Here is a 21,931-nt window from a genome sequence, read left to right as displayed (position 1 = left end):
CAATTTTTTTTATGGTTGAAGTATTTTGAGAGAAATTTTAAATGGATCGACTCCATAAACGAAGAACTGCTGATACTAAACTTGAAAATGAAGAGCCTGAAGAGAGAATTGGTGCATTGAAGTGAAGCCTGCAAGTAGTTTGTTTATATTGCAGTGCCCAAGATGCCTTATTTTTACAGCTTTTAATACAAGATCAAAGTTAATAAATTTCCTTTATTGGGTAATTGATGTAAAAGGATGTGTAACCTAATGTGATCATTTATATTCATCTTCATGGAAAGCATTGTTTGTAAAGTTATTGGGTCCACTGCATTTACTATTTATTCAATGAATTTTACAGAGCAAAGTTGTGATTGTCTCATTTTTTTTTAAATAAAGTTTTTTTATGCAACCTTAAGGTTTGTAAAGTTGCTATGTTTAGATCCTGACAGTACAGAGAGTTGTTAAGCTAGCACCCAATATATAGTAATCTGCGGCCTCTACTAGGTAGTGAAAAATTGATAGTAAAAGAGCAGTTTTTGTATAGTATCTGGCTTCCTCAGACTGGGCAATTCCAGGGTTGTGTCGGTATTGTAGATACAATTGGGTTGTAACATGCACATGCACAAAAATGAGAACTTGGTACAGTTAAAGGATTTGACATATTTAAAATGTATCTGGAGGAATGTAACACGATTTCGATTATGGATCAAATGCAGACATCTTACACTGCAAGCCTAACTTAGGTTTTTATAATTAGTGAAATGTAACTTTTAAAGATTCCTTCATTGAATGTAATTTACTTTTGAATGAGGAGTAGGAAGAAATTTAGCAGTACCTAAATCATGAAGATGGCCCTAAACCAGCTTCTAGTTAAAGTAAATTATATATTTTTTAAACTTTGTCTTTAGGTTTGTTTTTGCTCTCTTCAGTTGGTGTTAAGATTTTCATGGAGATTATTCTTTGGTTGATCATTTTACAGTGTCATTCAATTTTAGGATTGAAACGATAGAGATGTGGAATTTTGGTAGCTGATTAAAATATAGTGGTCTCACACACTGCTTAGTTATCAGAGATGTAGCCAAGAGTTGAAACAGTTTTGGAGAGTAAAGATTTGACATGTTTAACCGTTTGATGTATTTAAAGTCCAAGGAAGAACAGTAGAGTGATAGAACCTTTAATTAGGAAAGAAAATACTGAACGCTTTTTAAAAAACGCGATATTTCCATTTTACTTAGCCATTTCCATTTTAAATGTAGTGGAATTGAATTAAATTTGCAGAATTCTTTAAAATATGGCATTATGCCAAGGAATAGGAAGTAACCAGATTTTGAGCACTTAATTACAAAGTAGGCAAAGGAAAGCCTTATTTGGAAATAGGAATGGCAACCAGCTTGTTCACAGTATGAAGTTAATATCTACAAACGTCTAAAGCTATAAATAGTAGGGAACTGTTCAATGTGTATTGCAAAGGATGTCATTTTGCTATATCAAGTTCTCCTGTGAAATTATCAAACATAGTTGGAAGAAAAAAGTTTGTGAACCTATTGCGATTACTTGGTTTTCTGCATTAATTACTAATAAAATGTGGTCTGACCTTCGTCTAAGTCACAATACTAAGACAAACCCAATCTACCTAAACTAGTAACACAAACAATTGTACTTTTCATGTCTTTATTGAACACATTGTTTAATCATTCACAGTCCAAGCTGGAAAAATTATGTGAGCCCTTGTATTTAATAACTGATAGAACCTCCTTTAGCAGCAATAACCTTCACCGAACATTTCCTGTAGGGGCTGATTAGACTTGCACAACAGCGAGGAGGAATTTTATACCACGCCTCCATACAAATTGTTTCAGTTCATCAATATTTTTGGGATACCTTGCATGAACAGTCCTCCCCAGGACATGCCACAGCATCTCAATTGGGTTAAGCACTGGACAGTGACTTGGCCGTTCCAAAACACTAATTTTCTTTTTAAACTATTCTGTTGATTATTCTTGTGTTTCAGATCATTGTCTTGTTATAGCATCCAACTTCTATTAAGCTTCAGGTGATGGACTGCTACCCTGCTTGCATTTTACTCTGTAAAATGTCTTGATAGAATTTTGAGTTAATTGTTCCCTCAGCAATTGCAAGCTGTCCAGGCCCTTCAGGCAGCAAAACAGCCCAAACCATGCTTCACAGTTGGGAAGAGGTTTTGGTGTTGGTGTGTAGTGTCCTTTTTCTCCAAACATAGCAGGGTGAATTTATGCCAAAAAGCTCAACTTTTGTCTCATCTGTCCACAGAACATTGCCCCAGAAATGTTGTGGAACATCCAGATAGTCTTGCAAGCTTGAGATGTGCTGCAATTTTTTTTTTTTTTTGTTTTTTTGAGAGAGGGTTCTTCTGTGGTGTCCTTACACGAACACCATTCTTGCTTATGGTTTTTCTTATAGTGGACACATGAACAAAGTCTTTAGCAAGTTCTAGAGATTTCTACAGGTCTTTTGTTGTTATCGTTGGGTTCTTTTTCACCTCCTTCAGCATTGCACGTTGTGCTCTTGGTGTGATCTTTGCAGGACACCCACTCCTAGGGAGAGCAACAGTACTGAATTTCCTCCATTCGTAGACAATTACTCATACTGTGGACTGATGAACACTTGGGTCTTTAGAAATGCTTTTGTAGCCTTTTCCAACTTCATGCAGCTCTACAATTATTCTTCTAAGGTCCTCTGAAAGTTGTTTTGATCATGACATGGTGCACATACAGATTTCTTTTAAAGGGTAGGCTCTGGCAGTAACCTGACTTTGTCTTTTTATAGGGGCAGGACACCTCTTTCAATTTCATCTCATTGATTGGAACACCTAACTCCGAATAGCTTTTGTAGAAGGCATTAACCTAGAGGTTCACATACTACTTTGAACCCAGACTGATCGTTAAAATGGTGTAGTCAGTATTTACGAGAAATACAGTTGTTTGTATATTACTAGTTTAGGCAGATTGTGTTTGTCTATTATTGTAACTTAGATGAAGATCACCCACATTTTGAGTGATTAATGTAGAAAACTGGGTAATTACAAAGGGTTCACAAACTTCTTTCTTGCAACTCTACATATTTGGACATTTGAGATTTGAAGCCCGAGGCATTCAGCATTGAAAGCAGTGCTAACATGCATAAAGAGCAGCAGGAGAAGTAAAACTTTCCAGTGGATGTATACATTCTAATTTCACTAGTTCAAGGATCAGTGATGGACTCTTACATTTGCCTAGTTTTGAAATCTTAAAGTGGGGTAAATTCACCAGAAGGATTAGGGTTAATGACCAATGAAAACACTGAATGTATACAGAAAAACGAGGAATTCTGTGGTTGCTGGAAATTCAAGCAACACACATCAAAGTTGCTGGTGAACGCAGCAGGCCAGGCAGCATCTCTAGGAAGAGGTACAGTTGACGTTTCGGGCCGAGACCCTTTGTCAGCACTAACTGAAGGAAGAGCTAGTAAGAGATTTGAAAGTGGGAGGCGGAGGGGGAGATCCAAAATGATAGGAGAAGACAGGAGGGGGAGGGATGGAGCCAAGAGCTGGACAGGTGATGTATATAGAGTTTGGAAAAGGAAGCAAAGCCTGTACAGAGAAATGTGAAATCAAACATGACAGAAAAATAGAAAATGACCCTTAAGTTGTACAACTTTCTGTAAAGAGGAAGTCCAAATACCAGTGCTTTGTTTTATAGTTCATGCTAGGTCTTGGTATTCCAGTTTATCGGCATGCAATTCAGCAAAACCTGGTATGTGACATTTTCACATTAGTCTAAAACACTCTATTGCTTCTCTTCCCATTCTATAATTCTGAAAGCTTTCCAACATTTCGCATTTAACTGCTTACATTTTCTGTTGATTCTTGTTCCATCCCCACTCATGTCATTACACTTTAGCAACTATGATTGCAAATATATTAGTCCTGGACTCCAGAAGTCTTATTTGTTTGTGTTGCTACTTAAAATCTACTTGTGCAAAATCTAACTTTTTTTTCACATTCCTGAGGAATTTTTTAGTACATTAATGGTACTTCTATAAATCAAGTTACAGTGCAGGATTTGTAATTGGGGAAATATGAATGGACTGAATTTTACATAAATAAAAGTCAGTGATTTGGCACAGCTAGTTTCGGTGATTATAAAATGTACTCACTAGAAAATTGAAGGAATTAAAGATTTGGAAAAACTGCACTTTTGAAAGATTTTTTGCAAGATTATTTCTGAAATTAATTGAATCCATAAAGCATAAATTTAGGGATGGACTGCTAAAACTTAAGGATTCCTAGCGGAAATTCCTATATGATGAACTTGTATCATTCTAACCTCCTTCATCAAATGAAACTCTATTTCTAGCAAGTCGTTTGTCAATAATGGGAAGCTTGGATGTTTTGAATCATTTCTACCCATGCTATTTGACCACTCAGGATAGTGATGAGGCTCTGATTGTTTGAAATGAGTAAATAGGCCCAAGTTTGAAAAAGCATCTCATACCTTTCTACTCCATGTGACACTGTTGCCTTATGGGGAAAAAATTGTTGAACCTTTGAAAGTGTTTTATTTTGGCCTTCAGGCATTTATTATACATTCTGAGCAATTGTCACCTAATTTTGAAACTTAACTCATTTTGATACCTTTTATCCTTATCCTATTACATTTTTAAGGTTTTAAAGGTAGGGCCACTTATTTAATTTTCAGATTTATCTCAGGTGGATGAAAAGCTTTTGTGATTTGCTGCTGCCAGGTGCTAAAATCCTATGGTTTGAGGGCTGGATCAGAATTGCATTAAATAGTTAAGAATGCTTCTCATCAATGAATATTATTTGATAAGTTTATTATAAATTATAAGTTTTTAAATCCAGAACAGTTAATCAAGTGTGGTAGAGTCCAAATTCCTCATTGTAGTATTGAAGTTGTAACTGCATTCGTTCGAGGAAAAACACAAATATTAAAAGCAAAAGGCAAATTGTAATGACACCTAGTACAAGTCAGTGAAATTGTCTCTCTAATCACTTATCCTCCTGTGTATGTTACAAAACACAGTTGGAAAATCTTAATAAAATAGTCCCACGGAACCACTAAATATTTATTGACCATTTCTCAATACACCTGTATGTCAGGATCAGTAATCTAGTAACTATGAATCTTAAAACGAGGGCAAGCTCTTTTCACATACATTGACTGTTGGCAATAGTAGCATATGCAGTAGGTAAGTTATAACATAGTATTCAAATGCCCATCTTGGTACTGCCTGGACATTTGAGCATTTGGAAGACTGGTGATTTGCCTACTGCTGTGGGGCTGCAGAAAAATGCCATGTGGGAACTTGGTTTGCGACACATTTCTGAATTGTGAACAGTTTAGGTTATGAGCAGTTCACAAAAACAAACCCTGCTACAATGGGGGGAGGGGCGGGGGGCCTATACATTGAATATTAGTAATTGTATCCATATTTTTAAAAGCTGGATAAATTTGAATTATTAAAACGTATGCAAGATGTCTTAAGTCTATCAGAAAGGCTCTACAGGAGATGAATGTGATACTGTACCTTTTTCTGATATTAATCATTAAGTTCAATAATTTACATGGTTAATTGTATTGATTGAAGTTCAAAATATTCAGATTTCAAGGCTATGTTGTTTCCTCATTCATAATACTTGAGCTCTTGAAAATTATTCAATGACAACCCACACATCAAACTACAGCAGCTGTCAAAATTGTAAAGCAGGGACACAATTTGAGTTCATATTAATTCTCAAACAATATTTAAATGTCAACATACAGTATATAGGTTGTCAGGTAACTAAATGCACATCTATTAATCAGTTGTTTTAAAAAAAAATTGATCCTTGGAGTGGCACATTGTTCCAGGGAGAAAATATTAGGGTAATTTAGGATTGTTTCAGTAGCTGCTTCTTAACCCTGTGCTGTGGCCTTAGTGGTAGAAAACTTGTTGAGACTTTTTAAAATTCCTTTTGGCCATTCTCAAAGGTAGTCATATGGGTTGCACTGTGGCACAGCCAGTAGAGTCACCACTTCTCAATCTCAGAGATCCTAACGTTGAATGCTATGTGAGGTTTACACATTCATCCTTCTTCCAGATGCCCTAGCTTCTCATGTACTAAAGGCATGTGGGATGTTAGATTACTTGGGAACTGTAAAATGCATCATGGTAGAACTTGTGGGGTGGGGGTTGTTAAAGAGAATGTGGAGAAAATAAATTTATATGGGATTAATGTAGAGATAGTATAAAATGAATGGTTTATGGTGTGTCAATTCAGTGAGCAGAAGAGCCTGTTTGTGTGTTCCCATAGCTTTGATGTTCCTTGTGGATCCCTCACTAGGCCATGTAAAAATAGCCTGAAGTTAAAGGAGCATGAAACATTGCAAATAAGTAATTTTGCAAAACTATGTTCACATTAAGAAAGGTTATGTTTGAAAGATTCCCACTCAACTAATTTGAAGGGTTTTAAATACTATGGTTACCAAAAGGCTGTGATGTGTTTGTAGATCTTGGTGGAAAGAGGTAGATTTTTCAGCAAAAAGAACATCCAGCAGGCAGCTTAAGGTGTCACTCTGGGTTTGTTTTAAGTGTATATAATTCTCTAGATTTCCTGTCTTTAATTGGGATTTGAGCAGTAGACATTCAAAGCTATAAATACCAATATTCATTGCCAGAATTTCTGATTGTGCACAAAGGACAATTCAGTTATTGAGATTGTTGAAGAAAATGTGCAATTTATGAAGAAAATAAAGAAAAATCTCAGCTCTCTTCTTCCCTATGTGCACAAAGGACAATTCAGTTATTGAGATTGTGGAAGAAAATGTGCAATTTATGAAGAAAATAAAGAAAAATCTCAGCTCTCTTCTTCCCTAGGCACTAAACTTTGTAATTATTTGATAGCCACACTTGTGAGCAGAATATCAACATTCAAGTCTATTTCTGTAGGTGAACACTATTTTTGCTTAGGCCAGTAAGGCGGACTGTGGAAAGATATCAAAGTCTAGTAGTTAAGTGTGTATGTTGTAAACTTTAAAATCTGGAAGTGTATTTGTGTGCGTAAATGACACAATCAGGATTGATGTAGCATTATTGTAAGACAGTTGGTCACTGCTGTCTTAGTGTGCAGAAAGACCTGTTTCCATGCTGACTCTCATGTAAATTCCCATAGTCTTGATATTCTCTTGTGGATCATGTCCCAGCACATCCAAAGATTTGCACGAATTAAAGGAGTACAAACCATTAAAACTATTTTTTTCTTTCTTTCCCTTACCCCTCTTCCTCCAACCACATACCACATACCACATCTTGAAGATTCATGGGGGAAAATAAAATGGCTAAGATTAATACTGATGACTATGTCCATAGTAGGGGTATTAAAAAAAATAGAGGGCATAAGTGTAAGGAGAGATGAAGAAGATTTGAGGGTGAAGTTTTTAACGCAGTGGCTGATATCTGGGACTTGCTACTGAAGGAGATTGTGGAGTTAGATATAATTGCTTTGTTTAAGAGATGTAGAAAGACACTTAAATAATGCATAAAATGATGTAGACCTAATATGGTCAAATCGGATAAATGATGATGGGTAAAAAGGTCAGTATGGACGTGAGTAGCTGATGGGTTTATTCCTGCATTGTACAAATCTGACTCAATAAAAGAAACAAAATAAAATAGTTTGTTTTTAAGAATGTGAGCTGATATTATTTAGAAGCTTTTGTAAAAACAAATCATTCTTTCAGTTTACATGAGAAAATGTTATAACAAAACCTTAGAAATGACCTACACAGAGAACAATTGCAAAACCATTCAATTCTTAAAGACTTAAATCATTTAATGAGATTGTAGCTAGTCTGTTTTTAGTTGATATACTTACCTTTGTAATATATCCCTTTTAATGCCTTTTAACTCAATGTTTCTGATATGAAATTCATAATTTTCCCAACATTAATCACTATTTGCAGTAATATAAGAAAGTAGGAACAGGCTACCAAGCCCCTCAAATCTTCCTGATCATTTCATATGATAATGCTTGATCTGTGCTGACTTCAACTCTGCTTCTATGTCAGTTCATCATAACTCAATTCCTTGATCTTTCAAGTATACAGTGGATAGCGGTTAATTATGCCATCAGTTAATCAGGGCAGGTGCTTATTTAGGACAACTCTTAAATAACAGAAAGTAATCAAGAAAATAAGGATTTCCTTCATTTAGTTGGTACAGGAACTATTGCCAAACTGTTTCTAACTAGTGTCAGTCGAGTGAATTTGTGTAGCCGTTCAGCACCACACGGTGCTCATAGAAAAGTTTTTAAGTAGTACCAGTGTAGCTGGTCAAAAAGCTGTGATTTTTTTTTACTGATAGTTGGTGAGGAAAAGTAAGCAGTAAAACAATTTAGAATTGTTTTGTTCATTGCGGTTTCAAGCATTCAAGCTTGTAGCTGCTAGAAACAGGCCAGAGTAAAAACTATTTTCTTACTTCAAAAAGTTAGGACCTACGGAGGATTTGAAGGTATCGACAGTCATCTTGAATGTTACAATGACAATGAAGATTTGGAGGATACGGTCGTCGGCAGCATTGTATGAAAGCAGTCCATTATCTGCACTAGGTGTCTGCTCATTTACAGTCAGTCAAGAGAACATGGCAGCATATTGGTAATCTGTCGAATCGGACAATGACAAAATCTGTGTGGTAGAGATTTTAAAGTGGAAAATATGTTGCACTGGGACAGTTCCACTCCCTCAACTTTGGAAGTTTGGGTCCAGTGGTATGAGTAGTTGTCACAAACTGGGGTCTTCCTTGGTTGCAATGGATGACTGATTACCTCAGTGCTTTATTTTGTCCTTCGCTTTCCACAAAGCATTGCAGACCTGCCTTCTTGATCATCAGATCCCGCTGTTGATTCGTCTACCCAGTCTGCCAGAGCTGACTTCACGTGTTAGAATAAGTATGTCTCTATTTTACTGGGGTATGAAGGCCTGCCGGCTACCCTCACCTGGTTGAAGTGGTATGACTGCTTTTGTATGCAAACAGCTATTTGGAGCCACAGGTGAGAGCTGGGTGTTTGGTGGGAACTAAAGGTGAGTGAGCTGCCCCAGAATGGACATGACAAGCCCATTCACCAGAGGTGCTACCCCTCCCTGGACACCTCATATATGGCAGCATACACTGGATGAATTTCAACACGGATAACTATTAGGAATTAATACAGTTGTATAGCACTGTGGTAGCATTGGCAGAATTCTAATTTGTTCCATACTTAATTTAAATACATACTTTTTTAAAATTCCATTAACCGGTAGCTTGTTTTTTTATACCTCTAACAATTTCTATGAAACTTCGACTAATTGGAGACAGTTGCTTAATTGGGCTAAAATGTACTGGTGCTGGTGTGTCCCAATTATCTGGAATGCATTGTATATCCATCTGCACCTTGAATGTGTCTAATGATCTGTCCTCTACTATCCTCTGTGGTGGAGAATTCCTGAAATTCACAACGCTTGCAGACAAAAATTGCCTCTTATTGTGTAGCTCCATCCCCTTGTTTGCAACTTTCCACTAGTGTACTCCAGTTTTGTTTTAACACAGAATTAAGTTTATTATCACTGATGTGTTGTGAAGATTGCTATTTTGTGGCAGCAGTACAGTGCAATGAAAAATAAGTAACACAAAAATAATGGGGTAGTGTTCATGGGTTCATAGACCGTTCAGAGATCTGATGGTGGAAGGGAAGAAGTTGTTTCTAAAATGTTGAATCTGCAACTTCACGATACTGTACTTCCTCAATGGTGGTGGTAATAAGAAGAGGGTATGTTCAGAATGGTGGGGATCTTTAATGATGGATGCTACCTTTTTGAGGGATAGCCTTTTGAAAATAACCTCCATGCTGGGGACACTAATGCCCATGATGGTGCTCACTGAGTCTATGATCTTCTACAGCTTTTTCTGACCCTATGCATTAGTCCCTCCAACCAGACGGTAATGCATTCGGTTAGAATGCTCTCCATGGTATATCTCGAAATTTGCTGTAGTCTTTGGTGACATAGCAATTCTCCTGGCATGTCCCAGGATAGATCTTCAGAGATATTGACAACTAAGAACTTGAAACTGCTCACCCTTTCCACTGCTGCCCCTTGGTGAGCTCCGTTATGTATTCCCTGAACGTCCCCTTCCTGAGTCCACAATCAATTCCTTGGTCTTGCGTTAAGTGCAAGCTTGTTGTGACGCGCGCTCGATTTATCTCACTCCTGTACACTATTTTGTGAAAGTGCATTTAACATCAGTCCTGAAAGGTCGCACTGTAATTTTATTATGCTCCCTGATCTTCAGCTTTCAAATAAGTAGAAATAGCTTCCTCCAAGTTCTTTATCATTCAGCCATACAGTTGTATACAGCTAAACAAAATGACATTCCTCTGGGATCAAGCTGCAATACACAGTAGATATATCACATATATAATAACAGAATAGTAAAATAATATTAATAGTAAAAGAATAGTAAAGTAATAAAATAATAGTAACAGAATAATATTAACAAATAAACTTCTGTAGATGTACAAGTAGACAAAGTGTATATACACCATATAGTTAAATATATAACAGCACAATGTTACTTGCGCTGTCATAGGTAATGTGTACTGGGTGGTAGCAGGGTGTACAGAAGCCTGGTAACAAGCTGTTACCCAGTCTAACAGTCCTTGTTCAGATTCAGCAATACTTTCTGCCTCAGGGTAGGAGGTCAGAGATTGTGTTGTGGATTTGAGGGGTCCCTAACAGTCCTGAGGACCCTGCAACTGCCGTGCTTTTGGAATATATCCTGGATGTGGCGGAGGGGCGTTTGAAAGTGGTGGAGATGGAGAGAGACCCCAATAATTTTCTCATCGTTCCTCCAATCAGTTGTTGGGTCTTGCAGTCAGGTGCCTTGCAATTCCCATACTAGATAGTGGTACAGCTAGTCAGGGCACTCTCGGTGGTGCTCAGGACTTCCAGTTCTCTGAATTGCCTTTAGCATCTAAATTTAGAAAAAAAAACTGCTGTAGTGAGTGGAGTCTTTCATCAGAATTTATCCTGAGAAGCTCATTATCATTCTAGAAAAATCTGTTGGTGCTACCCTGCAAGGTCACAATCAGACTTTTGCTAACCAGGGTTTTGTATAGCTAGAATAAAGAATAACAATTGCGTTAGTGCTGTCAGACTTCCTTCCATCATTTTCAGTTTAACTTTTGCATTCTAACATCTGTCAGTTATTTAGCGGCAGGTGCCAATGTCATGTTTCATTGTAGTAAGTGTGCAATTTGGTGAACTGCAACTAAATGCTCAAGTAAGCTTTGGAATTTGCTAATAATAAGACAGAAAATGAGGTAATCATTCAGCACTTCAGGCAGCATCTGCGGGAAACAAAACATTTCATGTTTCAAGTTGAGGACCCTTCATTGGAACTGAGTAAACAGGAGAAAATTGTTCAGTTTTAGAGGATGGGGTCGTAATGGATAGGATAAAGAATATTTTTGATAAAGCATGGCCAAGGTTTTCATGGTGATACATGCAGCATTCTCTGATTTTAATCTGTATTTTGTTTAGAATTTAAATGATGAGTCATGACAAAATAACATAAAACTTATTAAACTTTTTTTCTAAGTGTAGCCTATGACAACTTAACCACTAATCTGGTATTATTATTTACTGAAACCTTTTTTCATCTAATTATAATATAGATGGAGAGGCATTATACCCGTTGGTCGACGCATACCAAGAACGAGATTCATTGCTTTCAAGGTCCCTTTGAAAGGAGTAAGCACATTTTCTTTGGTGAATTGATGGTGAAAATATAACCTAACAGTTGGGCAACTTGTTGGAGGAAAATGCTTAAACATTTTCCAGCTTTGGTTACTTCCTTTGTCTTATGATAAATGTCATTCTATACATTGAAGAAAATCTGAAGTAGAAAAGAAATTTATCTTAATCATACCCTGCCCAAATTAGAAAGTATTGTGGGAAACCCTAATATACTAAAACTACTGTAAACCAGGCATTATATTCCAGTGACAGCCTAACTGATGAGTTGTATGAGATTAGTGCCATATCCTTGTTTTTGCTTTCTATCTTATGAAAACAAAATTTCCCGTTTCTTTTAAAATACCATTTATCCACTGGCCTTCCCACTTTCATTTGTGCATTTGAATTTACAGTATTTCTATAATTGTTCAGCTAAATTACTTAGCCTTGCACTTCTGCATTGAATCGCGTTCTAATTTTCCCCTCGTTCCTCTACATAAAAGGATTTATTTCATTTGATTTGTTTTCTGTCTTTAGCTATAATTTTCTGTTGCGACATCCTATACTTTCACGAGGGTAATTTATTCCTGGTTGGACATTCCTAGTTTCAGCATTTCCATTCATTTCAGTGGAAGGAAATAGTTACAATATGGAAATGTTTTCGGTTCTTTGTATTTTCTTTAAATTATGAGTTAAAATTTTCTTTCAGTAACTTTAAACAGAAACATCCACATAATTTAGCAGCTAGCTAAGTTTGAGAGATAGGGCTTAACTGGCTGTCAAATTATTTATGTTGTTGAGGCTTATTGAAGCTATGCCATGTAATGTACTTGTGACTGAAGTTCCTGTACAACCGGCCAACTTGTAACAAGGTTCTGTAAGAAAATTTGTTGCCAAAAGATCTAAATTGGGTAACTATGGATTTGATAGATACGTGGGCAAACCTGGGCTGCTTACAGCTGCCATACTTGATCAATGAAATCTTTCCATTTGCATGGCATCCTTATTTATTGAAGATTTTGTTTCATCATATCCACTTTTATGTACCATTCTTGATTCTCTTAACAACTTGCTTATCTGAATGAGTTTCCTAGTTGCTTTCCTTTTCAGTCAAGAATCTTTTTTTAAACTTTCTTTGCTTTTAACTCTCTAACCACTGAAACCTTATCCTGCTTTCTTGGAGGTTTCTTAATTTATGTCTTCGCCTTACTGCATTTCCTGAACTAAGTTTAGGATTGTTTCATCTTTTCTTGTAGGATATGACCTAAAACTATAGTAAATGTGTTTATATTTTTTCTCTTTGCAGGCAATTAGTCAAAGGCTCACAGCTAATCAGAAGTTTTCTCCAAAGGATCTTATAGCAAAAATTAAAGAGCAAAATGAAGAACTTGGATTAATAATTGACTTAACATATACAACTCGCTATTATACTGAAAAGGTATATAAATAATCTCTAATTCAACTTTAGTTTTGGCTTTCATTGAAATTGAATGGTCAACCTAGGTGCCCACATAATGCATTATTTTATTTAGGATTTGCCTAAAAGTGTGCAGTATCAAAAGCTGTATACAGTTGGGCATGAAGTACCAGATGATGCTACAATTCTTCAGTTTAAACGAAGAGTCAGAAAATTTTTATGGGAAAATGCTGACAATGGTAAGTAATAAGCTACTCTTGTTAATTATGGTTATTTATCTAATTTATACTCTGAGAGAAAGTAGTGTGGATTGGGATGGTGTTCAATCCCTATTTAATTTATGCATTACAACTGAGATTCTAAGAATTCATTTGATTGGATCATTTTCTAGGTAGTAAACCTATTGCACCTTTTATTCAGAAATGGTTTTATAACACTGAATTTGTAGAATCATAAAGTTTTACAGAATGGAAATGGGCCCTGTGGCCTAACTCTTCCATGCCAATTATGTAGCCCAGTGAGCTAATCCCATCTGCCCACTTTGGCTTGTAGTTGTCTAAACCTCACCTGAACATGTATTTATTTAGATGGCTTTTAAATGTTGCTAGTGTACCTGTATCCCCACTATTTCGGGTATCTCAATCCAAATATGCATCACCCTTTGTATGAAGAATACGCCTCTGATGCCCCTTCAAAATCTCTCATCTGTGATCTTAAACCTCCTTGCTGTAACATCTCCCTAAGATAAAAATACTGGGTGCTATTTCATCCTGTCATTCCTCATGATCTTGTATACCTCTGATCAGATTACCCCTCAATCCCCTACTTTCCAGGGAATAAAGTACAAGTGTATGCAACCTCCTCTTGTAACACAAACCCCAAGTCTAGGCAACATCCTAGAAAATGGCTAGATACTTGTGAAAAGCAACCTGTCAGTTGTCCTCTTATGCATTTGTGAGATATTGATAGACTCTGGGTGTGAAATACGGTGAGAATAATGATAGATTAATGGGTCATTCAGCAATAGCACATTTAAGAGTTCCTTCTAGTGTGCCAACATTTACTTGTGCTGGAGCATTTTTATTCTGTATGGCTCCTCCCTTCTGATTTCATGCTACCCCTACCCCATCCCTGATACTTCTCAATTGGAGTAATATTTCATCACAAGTTTAACATCACATGCAGATTTCCTGGCATTTGCATCTAGCTGCCAAAATTGAGATGAAATACAATGGAAACTGGGGGAGAATTATAAATCATGAAGTATTACAGTAAGTTGATTGCTTTTATGCAGCGAATTTTAAACTATGCACTAAAGATGTGAAACATTTTGTTCAAGCTAATCTTACTGGAAGTTTACTTTCCCACGGAGATTTTGTGAATCATCAAACAGAAACCTAATTATTTGTTTAACCAGTCCCACCAAGTTTTAGGTACCTGAGCTGATTCGAGGGAAGACACGGTTCCTGTGACAGTGCAAGCACAGAGAGAATCATCTGAGAATTCGATACTCACAATTTTCATAATGTTTTGTTGTACATGTGAGGCTCTTATCAAAGATAAAACTTATAAAAGATAAATTACTCATGAAAATCCTATTTCAGTCCCTGAAGATGTTCTCAGCATGTCTGGTTATTGTGTTATATTTGATTCTGTCATCAAATTTCTCTGGAATGTCCTTTGTAATGGTTTCCAATACAAGCAGTCCCCAAGCTATATTAATGTTCTATTCCTGAGAACTGTGTATAAATTGGAAATGAACAAAACATGCAGGAGAGGATCACAGAAATGGTTGTGATGGGAGAGGAAGCCCGTGTGGGAAGAACAGTCACCAACTGGTCTTACTAACTCAGTGAGTCCATTCAGTGCTCCTATTTCTGCTCTGCTTAATCCAGCTCCTGATAGTTGTGTCTTTTGAGGGGACGGGGGTGGGGTGTCGGTGGCACGTAGAAAAGGTAGATGGAAATGCCATGTTCCCTCCAGGGAGAATGTGCCTGCAGCAGTTGACATACAACTGTCAATCTCCCAAGCACTTATTCAAGGGTAACTTTACATGGCATGTTCATAACTGGGGTAGGACCTGTCTGCCTCTGATGCTGGAGTAGTAATATGTGGAGGTACATCTCTAGTTCTTGTATTTTCCCTTCTATTTTACATTCTTATCAAAGGGAGGAAGCCTAATCACTGCTTGTCTGATGGATAGAGTGCATTTGTGAGTAGTGACGAAGTGAAAACTTGAAGTATAATTTAAAATTTGAGTGACAATGGACATTTGGTTAAATTGGCATGTGAGCAACAACTTGAGAAGGATAGACACACTTACAAAGCAAATGCTGTAAAGGGTAATGAGATGAAGTAACCCTGAAAACACAAAATAGAAATGACAATTCATTGTACCACACATAACATGTATTCTCTATTTGCCTTTCCTAATCTATTTCAGCCATTTAAAGCCTGCCTGTACAGAATCCAAAATTCTACCACAGCACTGCACCCATTCACTTTTTGAGCTACTCCTATTTGTGGCAATAGTTATCTTCCTATTGTTGGAGGAGAATAGCTCATCACTTTTAATTCGTCTTCATGCACAGCACAGACATTGTGGGCTGAATGGTTTGTTCCTGTTGCTGTACAGTTCTTTTTGCGTGTGCGTGCATGCGTGTCTGTGCGTGTGTGTCTGCATGTGCTTGCGTACGTCCAGGATGATGTCTTTTTCATGGCTTTTTACAAGGCTCCTCACACACTTTTGCAGTATTTTTCCCTTTATTTTACAAGATCAAGTTGCGATCTCGACACTCAACCCGGCACGGATGGAAAGTGTCCCGGGAGCGGACCGGACTGGTTTCGAACCCGGGAACCTCCGCTCCCGGGTCCGGCGCTGATGTCATTGCGCCACCAGCCGGCCCTGTGCTGTACAGTTCTATGTTCTACTTTCTACTTCGTCCAATAATATACTGTATATCATTAAAATGAGACATATGATTTGACCTTTCCAAATTCATTCCTACCACTCAGTGTCGTCTTCCAACAATCAGCTCTTCTGCATTCCTTCTCTGTATTGATTTGTTTAAATAATCTTGCACCTTCCAAATCTTCATAGTTTTAACAAACCACTTTCATGTAAGTATGCAAAAACTAGAACTGAACTGAAAGGCGTTCTACATTGAAGTGCCAATTCATAGGCTAAACTTTGGGAAATGAGGGATTGCGAGAAACCCCCATGCAAGTTTCTGATTTTGCAAGTAGAGAAAATAATTGATGACCAAAATCATTAGTTAAAATGAAGATGACATGTTATAGCCTTGGATTGAAGTCAGTGGAGACCTGGCTTTCAAATCCTCATAGTTTTCACAAAGTTGAATAAGCATTTTCATTACTGTCCTTTGACCTCTACAAGCTCCGTCAAATATCATGGTAGCTGTATTAAAATTTTTCTGTAATTTTTTTACACATTGGTAAAGTTTCAATTCGTTTCAATTTATCCTTAGATAAAATTATTGGAGTTCACTGTACAGGTGGAATTAATAGAACTGGATACCTTATCTGCAGGTAAATACTGTTTAAATCTAAATTATTTCACTGTTTCTAATCATCCTAAGATTGTCCTTAATGAAGAAACTAGTGCAAATATTGGATTACAATTATTGTTCCTAATATTATTCAAGTTTCTACTTGATAGTTATTCAGCATGAATGGAATATGTTAATTACTTCTCTCTGGACATAGTAACTTTGTGGAAAGATTCAGCTAAAAATTAGTAAGATTATATTAAGTAACAAGGGAATGATCCGAAACACAAGAGTTAATCAACAACAGAATAGTTTAAAAAGAAGAAAATTTGTGTTTTGGAATGGCCAAATCACTGTCCGGTATCTGCAGATTCTCTGTTGTTTAAGATTATATTAATGTGTTTTGTTTACCAATTAGATACCTAATTGACGTAGAAGAAGTGGACCCTGAGACAACAATAGAACGTATGTGGTTATTTATGCAGAAGGCATTCATTTCCCTATTTAAAAAATGAGCCATTCTTAATTACCTTTTTTCATGCTTTTTTTAAATTTAAAGTTTTCAATACTGCCCGGGGTCACAAAATGGATGGAGCTGTATATCTGGCTGACCTTCGATGTGGACCAATGAGAAGGTGATTTCTTTTTTAAAAATGTTTGCTTTATTATGAAATTATAAAAGCAATTTAGCACATTATTTGATTGTTATATGGGCCGTTCACATCAAGAGATTTCAAATTCAGTTCACACGGTAATAAATTCATAGAAAAGTACAGCATAGTGACAGGCCCATCAGTCCATCTAGTCTATGCTGAAACATTTAGGCTGTCTATTCCCATCAACAAGCACCTGGACCATAACCCTCCAAACACCTACCATCCATGCACCAATCCAAACTTCTCTTAAGCATTGAACAACAGGAATTCTGCAGATGCTGGAAATTCAAGCAACATACATCAAAGTTGCTGGTGAACGCAGCAGGCCAGGCAGCATCTATAGGAAGAGGCGCAGTCGACGTTTTCAGGCCGAGACCCTTCGTCAGGATCCTGACGAAGGGTCTCGGCCTGAAAACGTCGACTGCGCCTCTTCCTATAGATGCTGCCTGGCCTGCTGCGTTCTTAAGCATTGAAATTGAGCTCATGTGAACCACTTGTATTGGCAGCTTTTTCCACACTCACAGCTCTGAGTGACAAAGTTTCCCATGATGTTCCCCTTAAACTTTCTACCTTTCATCCTTAACCTATGACTTCTGGTTGTAGTCCCACCCAATCTCAGTGGACAATGCCTGCTTGCATGTACCCCATCTATACCCCTGATAATTTTGAAAACTTCTGTCAAATCTCCTCTCAATCTTCTAAGTTCTAAGGAATGCAGTCCTAACCTATTCAATCTTTCCTTATAACTTGACCCAGCAAAATCCTTGTAAATGTTTTCTCTACTCTTTCAACCTTATTTATATCTTTCCTGGAGGTAGGTGACCAAGACTGCACACAATACTCCAAATTAGGCCTCACTAATGTCTTATACAACTTCAAAACATCCCATCTCCTGTACTCAGTACTTTGATTTATGAAGGCCAATGTGCCTAAAGCTTTCTTTACAACCCTATCAACCTGTAACGCCACTTTCAATGAATTATGGACCTGTATTCCCAGATCCCTTTGTTTTACCACATTGCTCAGTTCTCTACCGTTCACTGTGTAAGAACTACCCTGGGTGATCCTACTAAAGTGCAATGCCTTGGTGTCATCCGCAAATTTGCTGATCCAGTTAACCACATTATCATCCAGATTGTCAATCTGGATGACAAGCAACAACGGACCCAGCATCAATCCCTGTGACATTCCACTGGTCGCAGACTTCCAGTCAGAGTGGCATCTACTACCACTCTCTGACTTCTCCCACATAGCTAATGTCTAATTGAAGTTACTACCTCATCTGGAATGCCGAGGAATTGAACCTTCTTAACCAGCCCCCCATGTAGGACCTTTTCAAATATCTTGCTAAAGTCCATGTAGACAACATCCACAGACTTGTCTTCATCTACTTTCCTGGTAACTTCCTTGAAAAGCCCTATAAGATCGGTTAGACATGACCTGCCACACACAAAGCCATGCTGATTATCCTTAGTCAGTTTATGTCTATCCAAATACTTACAGTTGCGAGAAAAAGTTTGTGAACCCTTTGCAAATTACCTCGTTTTCTGCATTAATTAATCTTCATCTAAGTCACAATAATAGACAAACACATCTGCCTAAACTTAGAAGAAGAATTGTAGAGATGCAAGAAGCTGGAAAAGGCTGCAAAAGCATTTCTAAAGACCTAAGTGTTCATCATTCCTCAGTAAGATAAATTGTCTACAAATGGATGAAATTCAGTACTGTTGCTACTCTCCCTAGGAGTGGGCGTCCTGCAAAGATCACACCAAGAGCACTATGTGCAATGCTGAAGGCGGTGATAAAGAGCCTAAGGGTAACAGCAAAAGGCTGCAGAAATCTGTAGAATTGCTCAAGTCTCTGTTCATCTGTCTACTATAAGAAAAACAGTGTGCAAGAATGGTGTTCATGGAAGGCACCACGAAGGAAACCACTGCTCTCCAAAAAAAGACATTGCTTCATGTCTCAAGTTTGCAAAAGATGTTCCACAATGCTTATGGGACAATGTTCTGTGGATAGGTGAGGAAATTTTGACCTTTTTGGCAGAAATGCTTCTATGTTTGGAGGAAATAGGGCACTACACACCAACACCAAAATCTCATCCCAACTGTGAAGCATGGTGGAAGGAGCATCATGGTTTGGGGCTGCTTTGCTGCCTCAAGGATCTGGACAGCTTGCAATCTTTGAGGGAATAATGAATTCAAAATTGTATCAAGACATTTTATAGGAGAACGTCAGGGTAGCGGTCTGTCACCTGAACCTTCATGGAAGTTGGATGATGTAACAAGACAATGATCTGAAACACAAGAATAAATCAACAACAGAATAGTTTAAAAAGAAGAAAATTTGTGTTTTGGAATGGCCAAGTCACTGTCCAGAGTTTAACCCAATTGAGATGCTGTGGCATGACCTGAAGAGGGCTGTTCTTGCAAGGTATTCCAAAAATATTGATGAACTAAAACAGTTTTGTATGGAGGAGTGGTCTAAAATTCCTCCTCCCCATTGTGCAAGTCTAATCAGCAGCTGCAGGAAACGTTTGGTGGAGGTTATTGCTGTTAAAGGAAATTCTACTAGTTTTTAAAAACAAGGGTTCACCTACTTTTTCTAGCTTGGACTGAAATAATTAAGAAATGTATTCAACAAAGACATAAAAAGTATGGTTGTTTGTGTGTTATCAGATTAGGTAGATTGTGTTTGTCTATAATTGTGACTTAGATGAAGATCTGACATTGTTTTATGAGTAATTAATGCAGAAAACCAGGTAATTGCAAAGGGTTCACGAACTTTTTCTTGCAAATGTATATATATCCAGTCCCTTAGAATACCTTCCAAAAACATTCCTACTGATCTCAAATTCACCGGCCTATATAATTTCCTTGTTTATTCCGAGAGCCTTTCTTAAACAGTGGAACAACATTGGCTATCCTCCAGCCCTCTGGTACCTCACCTGTTGCTAAAGATGATTTAAAGTCTCTGTTAGGGCCCCAGCAATTTCTGCATTTGCCTCCCACAGAGTCCGAGGGAACACCTTGTCAGGCCCTGGGAATTTATCCACCCTTGCTTGCCTCAGGACAGTAAATACCTCCTCTGGAATCTATAGGGGCCATGAAATTGATGCCACTTTCCCTCACTGTTATAGACTCTGTGTCTGTCTCCTGAGCAAATACAGTTATAAGAAATTCATTTAAGATCTCCCCCATCTGTTTTGGCTCCACGCATGGATTACCATTCTGATCTTCCAGAGGACCAATTTTGAATTCTGTAGAATCCCTTCGGATTCTCCTTCACCTTGTCTGCTAGGGCAACTCGTGCCTTATTTTTATCCCTCCTGATGTTCTTCAGTGTTGTCTTGCATTTCTTATACTCATTCCATAAGCACCTCATTTGTTCTTACATGCCTATACCTGCTATGCACCACCTTGTATCTCTTGAAAACCAAAATTCTCCACACCTGTTATCTTTATCTTTTATTCTGACAGGTACATACAAGTTTTGTACTCTCAAATTTTCACTTTTGAAGGCCTACTACTTACCAAGTACACCTTTGCCAGGAAACTGCCTGTCCCGATCCCCACTTGTCAGATCCTTTCTGATACCATAAAAATTGGCTTTTCTCCAATTTAGAATCTGAAGCTGCAAACTAGACCTATCTTTATGCGTATTTTGAAACTAATGGCATATTTTGAAACTAATGGCATTTTGAAACCAGGTGCAAAGTATACCCTACACAAACTTCTGTCTACTGCCCTGATGATTCACTAATAACTGATCAAGTATTGCACACACTCGTTGGAGCTTCAATGTTCTGATTAAGGAAACTTTCCTGAACACATTTGACAAACTCCATCCCATCTAGTCCTGTTACAGTTTGGACGTCCCAATCAATATGTGCAGTTCTCACTTCCACCCATAATGCCTCACTAGACAAGTTTGAAAGTCTGTCCTGACTGAGCACTGCTGTGATATTTTCCTTGACTAGTAATGCCACCCCTCCTCCTTTAATCTCTCCTGCTCTGTTATGTCTGAAACAACGGAACCGTGGAATATTGAGCTGCAAGTTTCACTAATGGCTACAGTATCATAATTCCAGGGTTGATCCATACCCTGAGCTCATCTGCCTTTCCTACAATACCTTTTGTATTGAAATACACGCAGCTCAGGACACTAGTCACGCCAACCTTTTGAATCCTGGCCTTGTCTCCACAACCTCTACACTAACTGTTCTGGTACTCTGCTTCCCATCCTCCTGCAACTGTAGTTTAAACCCCACCATGCAGCAGCAGCAAACCTTCCCACTGGGATATTAGTCCCCTTCCAGTTTAGGTGCAACTGTCTCTTCTGTACAGATCCCATGTTCGCTGGAAGAGAGCCCTGTTGTAATGTGAGCATTATTAAAAGTAAGTTAATACTAATTAGGATAATGGGGGTTTTACTTCTGTTCTTTTTTTACTTCGGTGTGCTCTGTATATAGTGTTCCTGCCATGCTGTACGGTTGTGAAAGCCTCTGTATATACATAACGGTTTTGAAGTTCGACATAAAGTTGTTTCTTTGGCATGAAGTTGTCGAGTGTGCCTTTT

The 21,931-nt window shown here is 37.7% G+C and overlaps 1 protein-coding gene across 1 annotated transcript in view; it reads left to right on the top strand.

Annotated features, from left to right (window-relative positions):
* The window catches only part of LOC134358983 (RNA/RNP complex-1-interacting phosphatase-like), a 48,499-nt gene that overhangs the window by 15,603 nt on the left and 10,965 nt on the right, over positions 1-21,931 (top strand). Inside the window, exons 3-8 of the mRNA XM_063071734.1 lie at positions 11,711-11,786; positions 13,078-13,209; positions 13,304-13,427; positions 16,677-16,737; positions 17,116-17,162; positions 17,257-17,332. Of these exons, the coding sequence (XP_062927804.1) occupies positions 11,711-11,786; positions 13,078-13,209; positions 13,304-13,427; positions 16,677-16,737; positions 17,116-17,162; positions 17,257-17,332 (516 nt within the window). The remainder of the gene's footprint in view (positions 1-11,710; positions 11,787-13,077; positions 13,210-13,303; positions 13,428-16,676; positions 16,738-17,115; positions 17,163-17,256; positions 17,333-21,931) is intronic.

This window comes from Mobula hypostoma, chromosome 19 (genome assembly GCF_963921235.1).
Source record: "Mobula hypostoma chromosome 19, sMobHyp1.1, whole genome shotgun sequence".
Taxonomy (NCBI): Eukaryota; Metazoa; Chordata; class Chondrichthyes; order Myliobatiformes; family Myliobatidae; genus Mobula; species Mobula hypostoma.
Note: the sequence above shows the minus strand (reverse complement) of the source record. Positions and strands in the feature narration are given on the sequence as shown.